The 15417-nt window shown below is 47.2% G+C and overlaps 1 protein-coding gene across 1 annotated transcript in view; it reads left to right on the top strand.

Annotated features, from left to right (window-relative positions):
• Window positions 1-8401, top strand: part of faah (fatty acid amide hydrolase) — a 56412-nt gene extending 48011 nt beyond the window's left edge. The window contains exons 13-15 of the mRNA XM_078218727.1: window positions 1366-1474; window positions 4987-5132; window positions 7667-8401. Coding sequence (XP_078074853.1) covers window positions 1366-1474; window positions 4987-5132; window positions 7667-7792 — 381 coding nt within the window. The 3' untranslated portion in view covers window positions 7793-8401. The remainder of the gene's footprint in view (window positions 1-1365; window positions 1475-4986; window positions 5133-7666) is intronic.
• Window positions 8402-15417: the final 7016 nt, after the last annotated feature.

Genomic DNA, 15417 nt, shown 5'->3' on the forward strand with positions numbered 1-15417 from the left:
CCCCCCCCCACCCCCTCTCTCTCCCCCCCCCCACCCCTCTCTCTCCCCCCCCCCACCCCTCTCTCTCCCCCCCCCCACCCCTCTCTCTCCCCCCCCCCCCACCCCTCTCTCTCCCCCCCCCACCCCTCTCTCTCCCCCCCCCCCACCCGTCTCTCTCCCCCCCCCCCACCCCTCTCTCTCCCCCCCCCCCACCCCTCTCTCTCCCCCCCCACCCCTCTCTCTCCCCCCCCACCCCTCTCTCTCCCCCCCCCACCCCTCTCTCTCCCCCCCCACCCCTCTCTCTCCCCCCCCCACCCCTCTCTCTCCCCCCCCCACCCCTCTCTCTCCCCCCCCCACCCCTCTCTCTCCCCCCCCCACCCCTCTCTCTCCCCCCCCACCCCTCTCTCTCCCCCCCCCCACCCCTCTCTCTCCCCCCCCCACCCCTCTCTCTCCCCCCCCCACCCCTCTCTCTCCCCCCCCCCCCTCTCTCTCCCCCCCCCACCCCTCTCTCTCCCCCCCCCCACCCCTCTCTCTCCCCCCCCCACCCCTCTCTCTCCCCCCCCCACCCCTCTCTCTCCCCCCCCCCACCCCTCTCTCTCCCCCCCCCCCACCCCTCTCTCTCCCCCCCCACCCCTCTCTCTCCCCCCCCCACCCCTCTCTCTCCCCCCCCACCCCTCTCTCTCCCCCCACCCCTCTCTCTCCCCCCCCACCCCTCTCTCTCCCCCCCCCTCACACCTCTCTCTCTCTCTCTCTCTTCCCCCTCACCCCCACTCCATCTCAAAAGCTGTCTTGTACCAGACCCAGCTGCTGCCTGTCTTTGTTCTTCAGGCTGTTGGCTCCTCTTCCTCCCCACTGTTCATCCACACACGATAACCAGCGATTGCTTGTAGAGGGAAGTTAAGAAGGAGAAAAATAGTAGAAAGCAAATTGGAAGCTGGCTTTAAAATGCACTCTTGACAGCGGCACAGATCATTCTGATCTCAGTGCTTGTGGCTGAGTGCATCTTTAAATTCAGCATCTAGTCGGCAAATCTTGCTGCGCCAGCATGTTTGCTGCTGAGTGGAACTTCTAACCAGCCCAGTTAACATTGCACCAGGATTAAAATGCTATTATCAGACTGCTGGCTGAATTAATTTTTGAGCCAACTGGGTCTCTCTGGTTGTTGCATTGAGACGTGAACCTGCTCCACAGTACATGTAGCGTCACTGGAAAGGTCTATAAGTTGATTTTCACAGCGTTAGGCACTTGCCTGTGCCTTTATCACTGGCTCGGCTTGTCTAAAAGGGCAGGGTCCCATTTTGAGGTTGTCTGCATGCTACAGCACGAAGTGCGAATAAAATAAATTGTCACCATTAAGGAAACAAAGTTTTTGTTTGTTCTGCCCAGGCTTACTGTGAGGAGTACATCAGCATGTGGAAAAGCGCAAACCTTGATGTCTTACTTTGTCCAGCGCTAGGTCCAGCTTTCACTGTTGGATATGCTGGAAAATTAACAGGTAGGTACCAATTCAGTGATATAAGAATAATGTGTTATTGTAGGGAAACTACAATCATTTTACATTTAATTGGGCTGGTGGCGTACGAAGATAAAGGGCGGAATCTTCCAGCCGTTCACACCAGCGGGATTTCCTGGTCCCGCTGCAGTGAACGGAGATTGGGCTGAGCACCAAGTTCTCGGTCCTCGCTTGCCGAGGCGGCGGGATGTAAACGGCCGGAAAATCCCGGTCAAAATCTAATCACTAAATGCCCATGTTTACAGTTTATTAGTGTCACGAGTAGGCTTACATCAACACTGCAATAAAGTGACTGTGAAATTCCCCTAGTTGCCACAGTCCGGCGCCTGCTCGGGTACACTGAGGGCGAATTTAGCATGGCCAATCCACCTAACCAACACGTCTTTCAGATGGTAAAGGCAATTAATTTGCCCTATGCTTCCAAAGTCAAATGTAAGGGTCCATACATGCAACCAAATTATTTGGAAGCCTGGTAAGGAATAAGGCTCTATTGAGGTCTCAAACCTAGTTTTAAAATGTCCTTGGAGATCGTTTGTTCTTCCAGGCACTTATGAATGGAAACCTTCATTGCTTTCAGAAGGTGTAATACAATCTAAAATTGAACAGCCTGGAGTAGCGTTTTGCACATGCATGTTAAGCAACAATGCATAAAACTCTCTTTGGACTGTCAGAGTTAGATTGACAGCCGAGCATTAATAATGCAACCCAATGCAATTCCAATTTTTATTTATGTTTCTTGTTTCTGTAGTTTACATATTGAATACTGAGACCTGCTTTGCAAAAGTGATTGAGAGGCACTGTTAGTGAACTATAAGATCAGAATCAATCTTGCCGTGGTTATTAATATTGGGCCATCTAACAGAAACATCTTAAAGTTCTCTGAATCACATTTTCAAGTGCAGCCACCGTGTTGATCATAGATCATCATAGAATCCTACAGTGCAGAAAGAGGCCATTCGGCCCATCGAGTCTGCACCGACCACAATCCCACCCAGGCCCTACCCCCATATCCCTACATATTTTATCCACTAATCCCTCTAACCTATGCATCTCAGGAAACTAAGGGGCAATTTTATCATGGCCAATCAACCTAACCCGCACATCTTTGGACTGTGGGAGGAAACCGGAGCACCCGGAGGAAACCCACGCAGACACGCAGTCATTGCTTTGTTTTAGCCAAACAAAGCAATGACCATTTTACACAAAGCCATGCCACACAGCGACGATCAGATGAAAGACTCTTTCAGCTATTGTTAGCTGAGAGAAGCATCAGTTGCTGAGGGGCTTGGAAAATTTGTACCCTTCCTTTGATTATTTCAATGGAGGTTTAATATGGAATCACTGGAAAAGGAACACTTGGTTTGCTTCTGTGATTCAAATGGACATGAAAGGATGACTGGGTTCTGATTTAACAAGCCCAGTTTAAAGTGTAGCTTCCACAGGCAAATCACATTTCATGTTAACCAAAGCATATTAAGGCCATAAGATATAGGAACTGAATTAGGCCATTTGGCCCATCGAGTCTGCTCTGCCATTCAATCATGACTGATAAGTTTCTGAACCCCATTCTCCTGCCTTTTCCCCGTAACCTTTGATCTCCTTACCAATCAAGAGCCTATCTATTTCTGTCTTAAATACACTCAATGACTTGGCCTCCACAGCCTTCTGTGGCAATGAATTCCACAGATTCACCACCCTCTGGCTGAAGAAATTTCTCCTCATCCTTGGTTCTAAAGGGTTGTCCTTTTATTCTGAGGCTGTGCCCTCCGATCCTAGTCTCTGCTACTAATGGAAACATCTTCCTCATGTCCACTCTATCCAGGCCTTTCAGTATTCTGTAAGTTTCAATGACAACCCCCCTCATCCTCCTAAACTCCTATAATACACAAAGTAATTAGGGAGGTAGTATCCTGGGATGAACAATGAACAGTAAGAAGTCTCACAACACCAGGTTAAAGTCCAACAGGGGTTGGACTGTTGGACTTAACTTAGGTTAACTGTTAGATGGCCCAATATTAATAACCACGTCAAGATTGATTCCGATCTTATAGTTCACTAACAGTGCCTCTCAATCACTTTTGCAAAGCAGGTCTCAGTATTCAATATGTAAACTACAGAAACAAGAAACAGAAACAAGAAACATAAATAAAAATTGGTAAAGTCCTGTTGGACTTTAACCTGGTGTTGTGAGACTTCTTACTGTGCTTACCCCAGTCCAACGCCGGCATCTCCACATCATGAACAATGAAGCCATTATGCTACTGATGATCTCATTCAACATAATACAAAATTCCCCAAAGCTTTTGGAGCTTTCTGACAGATGGACAAATAACATTCCTACAGACCATGTATATCTCAGTCTGGAAACTATGAATCATATTTATTAAGAAGTGCCATTATTGGTGTCATGATGAAACACAGTACCTTTCACTAGATTGTGGAACTATATTAAGTATAGTTCCTCTTCCAAAGTGCTGGTGATGCTTCAAATTTTCTTTTGGCTCTCTGTAATGAAACATACTTGACTCCCTTGTCACGGGTACCATTTTGCCTCTTGCCACTTTCTCAGGCTGAACCATGCAATGTACAACCTTGGCATGTTGTTCAACTGTGAGCTTTAAAACCAAAACTTTCTTCCATTGTCAAGGCCGCTTATTTCTACAACCACAGTGTCATAATTATGCCAAGGCCAGTCTTCTATCACCAAAAACCCTTTAATGATAATACAAGAAAGAGCCACTTCCCCAGCATGCAGCTCAGTACCCGGGGACTTACAGGATACCGGTGCGGGTTGAAGCAACGGATTTTACTCCCCTGCTGCTCACTTCCCATTGAACAAGCCCCGCTTGCTCAGTAAGGGAGTACATACTCCATGAAGGCCACAGGGAGATCTAGTGATAATCCTCCGTGTCCTTCATGGTCACCATAACACACAGCATTGTCGCATGATAATTTGCTCATGGGGATTTAAAAAAAATTCATTCATGGGTCATGGGCGTCGCTGGCTGGCCAGCATTTATTACCCATCCTTAGTTGCCCTTGGAAGGCAGTTGAGATTCAACCACGTTGATGTGATTCTGGAGTCAAATGTGGGTCAGACCAGGTAAGGACAGCTGATTTCCTTCCCTAAAAGAACCAGATGGGTTTTTCCAACAATCGACAATGGTTTTATGGGCATCAGTAGATTCTTAATGTGTATCTTCACTGCTATCTCCCCTCAGCCTCTGTGATGAGCAGACTTATCCTCCCAGGTGATTTCAACTTCCATCTCAACTCATTAACTTTTTCCTCTTCTTTAGTGCCCTGCCCTATAATGCTCCCTTAATCTCTCCTTCCACATTAGCTTTATGTAAACCCCTTCACTCATATTCACAGCCACCGCCTTGCCCTCGCCATCTCACTATCTTAGCAACTCCTAACACCTCGTGACATTCACCTTGAGGCTAATTAAGAATATTCTGGATAATGATGCTGTTCTATTTTTGCCCCCACAGCCTCAGTCTGTTACCAGATGATTTTCAATCTGTTAAATTTCCCGGTTGGTGTTGTGCCAGTTAGTACGGTGACAGAGAAGGACGAGGAGGAGATGAAGGGATACGTAGGTCACAGTAACGATCTCTGGGATAGGTTGTTCAAAAAGGTTAGTGCACCTGATCAGATAAAGCAAGCCTTGATTCCAAAATCTCTGCAATGCAAGGCTCATTTCATATCCAGAAAGTAGATAATATCAGTCCAAAGTGCCTCATCTTTATGTTTCCTCTCCCTGAGATTTGGAAGTCACATCCTGCTAGTGTTTGTAGTACAAACTTCCATCAGCATGTCCTTGATAAACTTTTAAACATGCACGGTGGCACAGTGGTTAGCACTGCTGCCTTGCAGCGCCAGGGTCCTATGTTCAATTCCGGTCTTGGGTCACTGTCTGTGTGGAGTTTGCACATTCTCCCCGTGTCTGTGTGGGTTTCCTCTGGGTGCTCCGGTTTCCTCCCACAGTCCAAAGATATGTGGGTTAGGTTGATTGGCCATGGTAAATTGCCCCTTAGTCTCAGGGGGATTAGCAGGGTAAATGTGTGGGATTGTGGAAATAGGGCCTGGGTGGGATTCTGGTCGGTATAGACTCGATCTGCTGAATGGCCTCCTTCTGTACTGTAGGGATTCTAAAAGTGAAATGGTTAGATTTTTGGTGCCAGTTTCTAACTTGAGCCAATGTATGGCTCTAAAGTGATATTCCCATGTGCTTACAACTCAGGGATAGAAACCCGACACCTATTTTTGCGGAACTCAAGGAAACCTGGGTTTCTGGGAGTGGGGCTGTTTATGTTGATCCACAGTGAAAGCCTTGGTCATACGTTCATGTGGAGTGCTCTGCTCTGTGCTCTGAATATTCCTGTGTGTTCCCTATGAGCAGGAGACTGACACCTACTGGAGCTGTGCACATCCACAAACCTGTCACAGCAACAACATTTGTTTCAAAGTTGTCAGTACTGACCTTTTGACATAAGCTACCCTGTCTTGTGCTTGGGCATTAGCAGCTGCTAAGTTGGTCTCACACTCGTCTCTGAGTCAAAAGGTGCGGGTACAAGTCCCACTCTAGAGACTTGATCACAAAAGGCTACTTGATGACCAAAACACTCTTCTGCTGCCAGTGTGCCCTGAAGCAAGTCTGATCTCTTTAATGGTCACAGCATTGGCACGAAAACTGGAACTTTCTGCAGCGGGGATTCCATGTAAATGAAAGTCAGATAAGTTGACACAGCTGGCAGAAACATCCTTTTCACTTCTGACCTGTGTTCCTCCTCAATAAAATTACTTGCTAGTTTATGTACCACAACCTTCCATCAGCATATCCTCAATAAACTTTTAAACTGGATTATATTTTTGATGCCAGTTTCTATCTTGAGCCAATGTATCAGGTTAAAGTAATATTCCCACGTGCTTACAACTCGGGGATAGAAACAAGGCACGTATGTTTGCGGAATTGCAGGAAAACCTGGGTTTCCTGTTACATTTTTGCTCTGGTTCCCCGAAAGGATGACTTGGGCCTGAATTGCAGCCTCAAATGGAGGACACAATGTTGACTGGGTGGGAATTTGAGAGATTATTCTGGAAAAAGAAGGTGGCCATTAATTTTCTCCTGTGGGGTGGAGGGGAATGTCACTTTTGACAAAAAAAGATGGTAACACATTGTACAGCAATGCTGAGTTGGGACAGGAAAGAGATTGCATACCAGACTTTGGAATGTTGAATGTAAAATTTATGAATGGAACTGGTTCTCAATTTATACTGTCTCTGAACTGGAGTGAGCAAGGGCGGCACGGTGGTACAGTGGTTAGCACTGCTGCCTCACAGCATCAGGGACCCGGGTTCTATTCCCAGCTTGGGTCACTGTCTGTGTGGAGTCTGCACGTTCTCCTGGTGTTTGTGTGGGTTTCCTTCGGGTGTTCCGGTTTCCTCCCACAGTCCGAAGATGTGTGGGTTGGGTGGATTGGCCATGCTAAATTCTCCCTCAGTGTACCCAAACAGATGCTAGAATGGGGCGACTAGGGGATTTTCACAGTAACTTCATTGCCATGTTAATGTAAGCCTACTTGTGACTAATAAATAAAAAATAGTGGGCACGTAGACCACTTAACTCTCTCATAATGAAGCTGGAGGAAGGTTACCCTGCATCTATTCATTTGTAAAATGTTGAATTGCTCTAAACCAAGCGGGGGAGGTTTAACACGGATATCAGAAGGACATATTTTACACAGAGGGTGGTGGGGGCCTGGAATGCGCTGCCAGGCAAGGTGGTGGAGGCGGACACACTGGGAACGTTTAAGACTTATCTAGACAGCCATATGAACGGAGTGGGAATGGAGGGATACAAAAGAATGGTCTAGTTTGGACCAGGGAGCGGCGCGGGCTTGGAGGGCCGAAGGGCCTGTTCCTGTGCTGTATTGTTCTTTGTTCAATGTGAGAATGAATGGGGAAGCTAATGCTGTATGATTTATGTTTACATTTGGTTTTGCCTCCGTGGACTAGCATTGCTCTGTGAGAATTGATTGTCCTCTCGTAATCAATAAAATATTAGCTGTGTAATCAATGCAAGATGATAATTCATTTCCACAAGGACTTATCATTTTGTATGCTCTTGATCTTATTTTGTGGTTTTTTTTCCCCCCTCCTGCGTTCCAGGCTGTATCAGGAGCTGTCGGTCTCCCAATAGCTGTGCAGTGTGTAGCCTTGCCTTGGCAGGATGAACTCTGCCTGCGTCTGATGCGAGAGGTGGAGAGAGTCAGACAAAAGAAGAGGATAATTTAACTACATTCAGTCATTGGAGCAGCCTTTCAAGTGTAGCTGCTGCCAGCTGAACCTTCGCACACATGCTGCTGTACTCAGGGATATGGCAACAATTTTTGGAATTGGTGGCATATGTTTATTTTGGGATTAATACATTTTATTTTATGATTTTAAGAGGTTAACATCAAGGGATGACATGTTTAACATGTTAGAAAGATGTTGGCTATTCCTTCACATTCTATCACTGTAAATTATAAAACATTGGTCTGTTAAACTGATTGGGAATTTATTGAAATGTAATCTGATATTGTCAATCAATTTTGTTTTGTAAGAAGTCTCACAGGTTTATTTGGAATCATGAGCTTTCGGAGCGCTGCATCTTCCTCAGGTGACTCGCCTGAGGAAGTAACAATGTTCCAAAAGCTCGTGATTCCAAATAAACCTGTTGAACTTTAACCTGGTGTTGTGAGACTTCTTATTGTGCCCACACCAGTCCAACGTCGGCATCTCCACAATTTTGTTTTGGTGCAATGTGACATATGAGGGGAAAACATCTCTAAGTATTGAAGACGGGAATATAACGCACAAAATAAATTCATACTTCGTTCCCTTCCAGGAACGTTATGCTTGAGTTTCTTTTTTAGCATTTTCCTACAATTGACAGTAGTAAATTACAATATTAAGTTTAAAGTTTATTTATTAGGCTCAAGTAGGCTTACATTAACACTGCAATGAAGTTATTGTGAAAATCCTCCAGTCGCCACCACTCCAGCGCCTGTTCGGGTACACTGAAGGAGAATTTAGTATGGTCAATGCACCTGACCAGCACGTCTTTTGGACTGTGGGAGGAAAGCGGAGCACCTGGAGGAAACCCACGCAGACACGAGGAGAATGTGCAGACTCCGCACAGACAGTGACCCAAGCCAGGAATCGAAGCCGAGTCACTGGCGCTGTGAGGCAGCAGTGCTAACCACTGTGCTGCTGTGCCACCCATAGTAAAATAGGCCCATAGTAAAAAGTTACAGACCTTCAGTTGACTCCTTGGATCTCTGGCTTCTCACAGGCCCATTTTGCTTTAAATCTGCTTTCTGCAGCTTCATCATTTTAACCTTAGAGCCTTCCTCTGTTCCTCACGATTAACGTCACTAAACAGGATATTTTCCCGAACCCCATCCTGTTCTTGACTTAGCTGTCATCTTGGGATTTTTTCCTGTCTCTCCCTGGTTTTTGGAACCTTCTTCTTTAGTTTCAGACTTGCTCACTGTCCCTTTTCATGTCCTGATTGTTCCGGCATCTGATTTCAACTGAACTAACTACAGGAGCAATTCTCCCAAAAATGCTGAATTGGTGAGAAAACTGGTCTAAATGCTGACTGTTTTTTCAGTGCAACTTCAGACCCAAATCACCACACACTGCACAATGCACAGGTCACAATGATGAATCTTATTAAAAGCTCAGGGGAAGGGGCCTATTCACACTGGAGTCTGGCAGTTCTGGGCCTCTGCACATGCGCAGTGGTCCTGATCTGTCAGCCTCCTGTTTGCTGGCCAGCTCAATCGCTGGCCAGCCCAGGACCCTCGCACTGCTGCCCCTCGAGCCCCCTTCGTGGAATGATCGCAGCTCCCAATAGCATTCCTGGGCTAGCCTCGACCTCCACCCCCCACCCCGCACTGTCCCGGGGCACCCCGCCTCCACCCCCCCCCCCCCCCCCACCCCAACAGTGGCGATCTACTAACTCCCCCTTCTCCCCCCAGGGGGCAGAGGCAGATCCCCCCCTGGCAGACCAACCCCCCCCCCCCCCCCCAAGCCCACCCCGATCGCTGGCCTCCCTCCAGCTCTGACCGATCCCAAAGTAGAGTGCCAGCGGAACCCCCCACCCTCACCGGTTGCCCATTGGCTCCTCCCACAATAGGCCCTGCCCTTTGGTCCCATTCCCTTGTCCCCTTGGTCCCGGCCCTCATGCCCCCTGGACCTACCCCTTGGCACTGCCCGATGCCCAATTGGCATGGGCACGTTGCCCCTTGGGCAGTGCCAGGGTACCCATGCCCAGGGGGCACCACCCCCAGCCGCCTGACCCCCTGGTGGGCCCCAATTGCCCCCTCCCCCCCCCCCCCCCCTGTTCACGCTAGCGAGGTCTCCCATTAGTTCCACACAAGTAGGGAGCTACTCTAAACCCCACTGGAATGAAATACTCCTGGCAGAATGGGAGATGCTATCGAGCCTGGAGAATTCTGTGCCGGGCCCAATAATCACATTTAAAAGACATTATAAAAAGATTTCTCTTCCCGCTGGTTTCCAATGTGGTCCCAACTGCACTTGTTCTCCGGCTGTGGGAGATGCACATGCATCAGGAACGCATGTGCGAATCCCGCGAAATGACCGACACGTGATTCTCCCATCCCGACGTGCCAAAAAATGAGCGTGTCGGGATGGGAGAATCGCCCCCTTTTCCCCCCTCTCTGGACCCCTGTTGCTAGGCAACAGCATAGTTTTTTTTCTACCTTGTGTTCATTTTAACTTCCCTTCAAGAATTGTAAAGCCTCATCAAAAATTCAGGTATGCAAACAGCTCCAGACCATCTTTCCTCACTCTAAAATGAAACGAGATCCATGTTTCACCTTTTTAACCCATAAATAAGGAATGGTGATTAAGCATGAACTTTAAGTTAGAACATATTCTTAATATCAACAAATAAAAATACAAGTTAATTAACTATCTCTATCTCCCAACAAAGGGCCTTAACCCAAAGTGTGGAAGTCATAAATTTATGGAGTAGATGTAAATGCTTATGAAGGGTGGATAAAGCCTGTTTACGTATCATAATCTTAATGTTTTTAAATCCCTTGCCCTTTAAACATGAAAAAAGCTGAAACTTACTAAGCTAAAAGCAAAAGACTTTGCTGGACTGCTTTGAATAGCAGCCTATCAAGTTATTTGGCAACATTTCCTAAGGATGGTTATTACAGATGGGGTTATTATGAATGCTTGGCTGAGGTTCAAAAGTTACAAAACCGTTATCTCAGGAAGAGGCTGAGTTCAATTTTTAATTGGCAGTTTCAACAGTCTATAAATTGATTATTTATCTTCTAATGTGGTTACTGAATAGAATTTTGCTTTTATAACAGATTGAACACTTGAGGAAACTTAAAGTCTTTGAATGGGGTTCATGAATGTAGCTTTTTCAGTATCAAGTGTTTATGACTGATAGTTATAGAAACTTAACTTAGAAACTTAGAAACCCTACAGCACAGAAAGAGGCCATTCGGCCCATCGAGTCTGCACCAACCACAATCCCACCCAGGCCCTACCCCCATATCCCTAGATATTTAGCCACTAATCCCTCTAACCTACGCATCCCAGGACACGAAGGGCAATTTTGTTTTAGCATGGCCAATCAACCTAACCCGCACATCCTTGGACTGCGGGAGGAAACCCGGAGCACCCGGAGGAAACCCACGCAGACACGAGGAGAATGTGCAAACTCCACACAGACAGTGACCCAAGCCGGGAATCGAACCCAGACCCCTGAAGCTGTGAAGCAGCAGTGCTAACCACTGTGCTACCGTGCCGTATTTATATTAGATTGTTCAATTCATTTTTCATCTCCAGATGGCTCCTATGGTCTGCTCATAGCGGATACTGGAGGAGTGACTGCGAGGCAACATTGGGTTATGAGTTGGCATGGAGGAATCATGTGTTGTCATGGAGGGGGCATGGGGAATAGGTGCAGGAATGAATGATGAGTGAAGGCTAGAGGCTTAACAGCTTCTAAAATAGCTGAGATCAAGTCCCAAAGACCAAGGCGGGCTTTCTAAGAACCTGCCCCAGCACCCGTCTGTCCCTGAGGCCACAGACAATCTGCTTCCAGGATCATCGGGGCCAACTTTATCTCTCCCCAGAGTGAAAATTGGGTGTAATGGTTTTGTTATATTTCATGGTTCTGCAAAAACTGTCTTTGAATGACAAAATGGAATTCTGAGCATATTAAAGTTTTCGCTGTTGGCCTTCCCAGCAGCCTCTCCACTTTACCTTGCATACTGAGGAAAAAATGCTGAATTTAGTTTGGTACCTGCTGCTCATCCTATTTCCCTCTGTGCTCAAAAATGATGTGTGGCCGTGGTTTCCTGTAGCACAAGCTAGAAGCTGAATTTACTGTGGCATGCGGTGTATGTAAGTCATATTTAATGTGAGCTACCCCTTGTTAGCCTGGGCAGAAAAACTGCTTAGAATCATGGGGCTATTCAGTATTTCCACTGCTTAAGAAATAAATATCTGATGGTGGCACAGTGGTTAGCACTGCTGCCTGACAGCGCCAGGGTTCCAGGTTCAATTGCGGCCTCAGATAACTCGGGTGTGGAATTTGCAACTTACCCCGTGTCTGCGTGGGTTTCCTTTGAGTACTCCGGTTTCCTCCCACAATCGAAAGATGTGCGGGTTAGGTTGATTGGCCATGCTGAATTGCCTCTTACTGTCAGGGAGATTAACAAGGTCAATATGTGGGGTTACAGGGATAGGGCCTGGGTGGGATTGTTGTTGGTGCAGTCTCAATGGACCAAATGGCCTCCTCCTGCATTGTAGAAATTCTATGATTCCATGGGTGGAAGTTTACAAGAAAAATTGTAAATGTCCAGCTAGCGTGAAAATGGGAGAGTTGCAGATCCGTTTTTTGGGCGGGTTTTACACCCAATCTTGTGCACTTAGTGCATGAGAACATGGGCTGGACTGTTTCTAGCAGTGGAAGGGGCTTAATTCACCAGCAAGAAGCAGAGGGAGCTATTGCGCGTGTGCAGACCAACAGCAAAGGCCTGACAGAGAGAGGGAAACAGAGAACTGTCAGGCCTCTGCTGTTGGAGTCAGCCTGAGCCAAACCACCCCACCGCACCCCCCCGCACCCCCACCCGCAATTGCAGCAGCCCTCGGTCGATTGCCAACTGAAAATGTAGACCCGGCCGCCCCCTGCTGCCCAGGCCGATCGCACCCCCTTTCTCCACCCAGCCAATCATGATGCAAAGCGGCGGCGGGCCCCCATCCCTCCTCACCCCGATCGCAACTGCAGTGTGTGCAGCAGGCCCCCCTCCCTCCCCGATCTGGTCACCCTGCCCCCAGGCCCTGCCCCATTACCCCACCTCAGGCCCCATCCAATACCCCATATGGGAGCCCCATCCCCATATCCCACTTCAGGCCCCACCCTCCCATAGGCCCCATCTCTGGCACTACCAAGGTGCCAGGCTGGCAGTGCCAAGGTGTCAGGCTGACACTGCTCAAGGGTCACCCCCTCTTTCCTTCAGCCTCCCTGGCGGGGGGTGGGGGGGGGGCACAATGGCCTCCAGTTCTACTAGTGGAGTTTAATGCGGAAAAGTGTGAGGTGATTCACTTTGGAAGGAGTAACAGGAATACAGAGTACTGGGCTAATGGTAAGATACTTGGTAATGTGGATGAACAGAGAGAGGGATCTGGGTGTCCATGTGCATAGCTCCCTGAAAGTTGGCACCCAGGTTGATAGGGTTGTTAAGAAGGCATATGGTGTGTTAGCTTTTATTGGTAGAGGGATTGAGTTTCGGAGCCAGGAGGTCATGCTGCAACTGTACAAAACTCTGGTGCGGCCGCATTTGGAGTATTGCGTTCAGTTCTGGTCGCCGTATTATAGGAAAGATGTGGAAGTGTTGGAAAGGGTGCAGAGGAGATTTACCAGGATGTTGCCTGGTATGGTGGGAAAATCGTATGAGGAAAGGCTGAGGGGCTTGAGGTTGTTTTCGTTAGAGAGAAGAAGGTTAAGAGGTGACTTAATAGAGGCATACAAGATGATCAGAGGATTAGATAGGGTGGATAGTGAGAGCCTTTTTCCTCGGATGGTGATGGCTAGCACGAGGGGACATAGCTTTAAATTGAGGGGTGAGAGATATAGGACAGATGTTAGAGGTAGGTTCTTTACTCAGAGAGTAGTAAGGGCGTGGAATGCCCTGCCTGCAGCAGTAGTGGACTCGTCAACATTAAGAGCATTCAAATGGTTATTGGATAAACATATGGATGATGTTGGAATAGTGTAGATTAGAGGGGCTTTAGATTGGTTCCACTGGTCGGCACAACATCGAGGGCCAAAGGGCCTGTACTGCGCTGTAATGTTCTTTGTTCTATATTCTATTTCCTTCCCTAAAGGACATCAGTGAACCAGATGGGTTTTTTCCGACAATCGACAAATGGTTTCATGGTCATCAGTAGATTCTTAATTCCAGATATTTTTCTTTTTATTGAATTCAAATTCCACCATCTGCCATGACGGGATTTGCAGTCGGGTCTCCAGAACATTAGCTGAGTTTCTGGATTAATAGTCTAGCCATAATACCACTAGCCTATCGCTTCCCCTTAACTGTTATCTCAGAACATGCGCTGAATTGATCATCAGTATCTAACTCAGTGCCAAGACAATTATAAAAAGTGAACTCACAAACATGATTAATCATAATACGAATTGTAACATGACCTCTTAGTTTAGGACAGGCTGTGGACTTGACGACTGAAGTACAACTTGCGTAACTTTCTGATGATCATTATACTTTAGTTTTACTTTAGTTGCTGTCAGAGAATTAAGGATCATGTCCAATTCAGTGACAGCATTCATTCCTTATTTGTAGTTTCTCACTTTGTCAGCACTTGAGAAAACATACAATATAAAATGTGTAACCCAGCCTTGGCATGGTCTGCTGTGGCTCAGTGAATATAATTATATTAATGTCTGTGAATGATTACTGTACTTATTATCCTAATAGAATGTGGCTTGGACCTCTGAGGAGTTAATGACACATGAAACTATTTGGGTTTTTACTGCGCTGAGCTGGCTGGATTGAAATGTGTAAATATTCTTTCAATTCTACCGCCTCCCCCCCCCCCCCCCCCCCCCACCCCACTTCCCCCATTATTTGCATTTAACTATGTTCTCCTCATCATTTTAACCTGCACTCTCGGGGGAAAAAAATAACTTCTGGTGTTATAATACAATTCTGCTGTCCCTTCCCAGTCCCCAATGTGGCGCAAGTAGGAGCTGTACATAGCAGACAATGGGAAAGTGTAGTCATATTTTCAAAGTTTAAAAAAATGGGAATTAAGAAAATATTAATGTTGCTGACACACATTTGGAGATCAGGGCCTCTTTATACAGAACTGTACTTCAGAATGCTAACTTGGTGGGGGTGGGAAGTGATGGTGTGGGATATAGTTCATGGTAGGGTAGGCTGTGTTTGCCATAGAGGAGGAGTGGCTTTAAGAACATAAGAAATAGGAGCAGGAGTAGGCCATCTAGCCCCTCGAGCCTGCCCCGCCATTCAATAAGATCATGGCTGATCTGACGTGGATCAGTACCACTTACCCGCCTGATCCCCATAACCCTTAATTCCCTTACCGATCAGGAATCCATCCATCCGCGCCTTAAACATATTCAGTGAGGTAGCCTCCACCACCTCAGTGGGCAGAGAATTCCAGAGATTCACCACCCTCTGGGAGAAGAAGTTCCTCCTCAACTCTGTCTTAAACCGACCCCCCTTTATTTTGAGGCTGTGTCCTCTAGTTTTAACTTCCTTACTAAGTGGAAAGAATCTCTCCGCCTCCACTCTATCCAGCCCCCGCATTATCTTATAAGTCTCCATAAGATC

Source organism: Mustelus asterias, chromosome 8, assembly GCF_964213995.1.
Source record: "Mustelus asterias chromosome 8, sMusAst1.hap1.1, whole genome shotgun sequence".
In the NCBI taxonomy this organism is placed as follows: domain Eukaryota; kingdom Metazoa; phylum Chordata; class Chondrichthyes; order Carcharhiniformes; family Triakidae; genus Mustelus; species Mustelus asterias.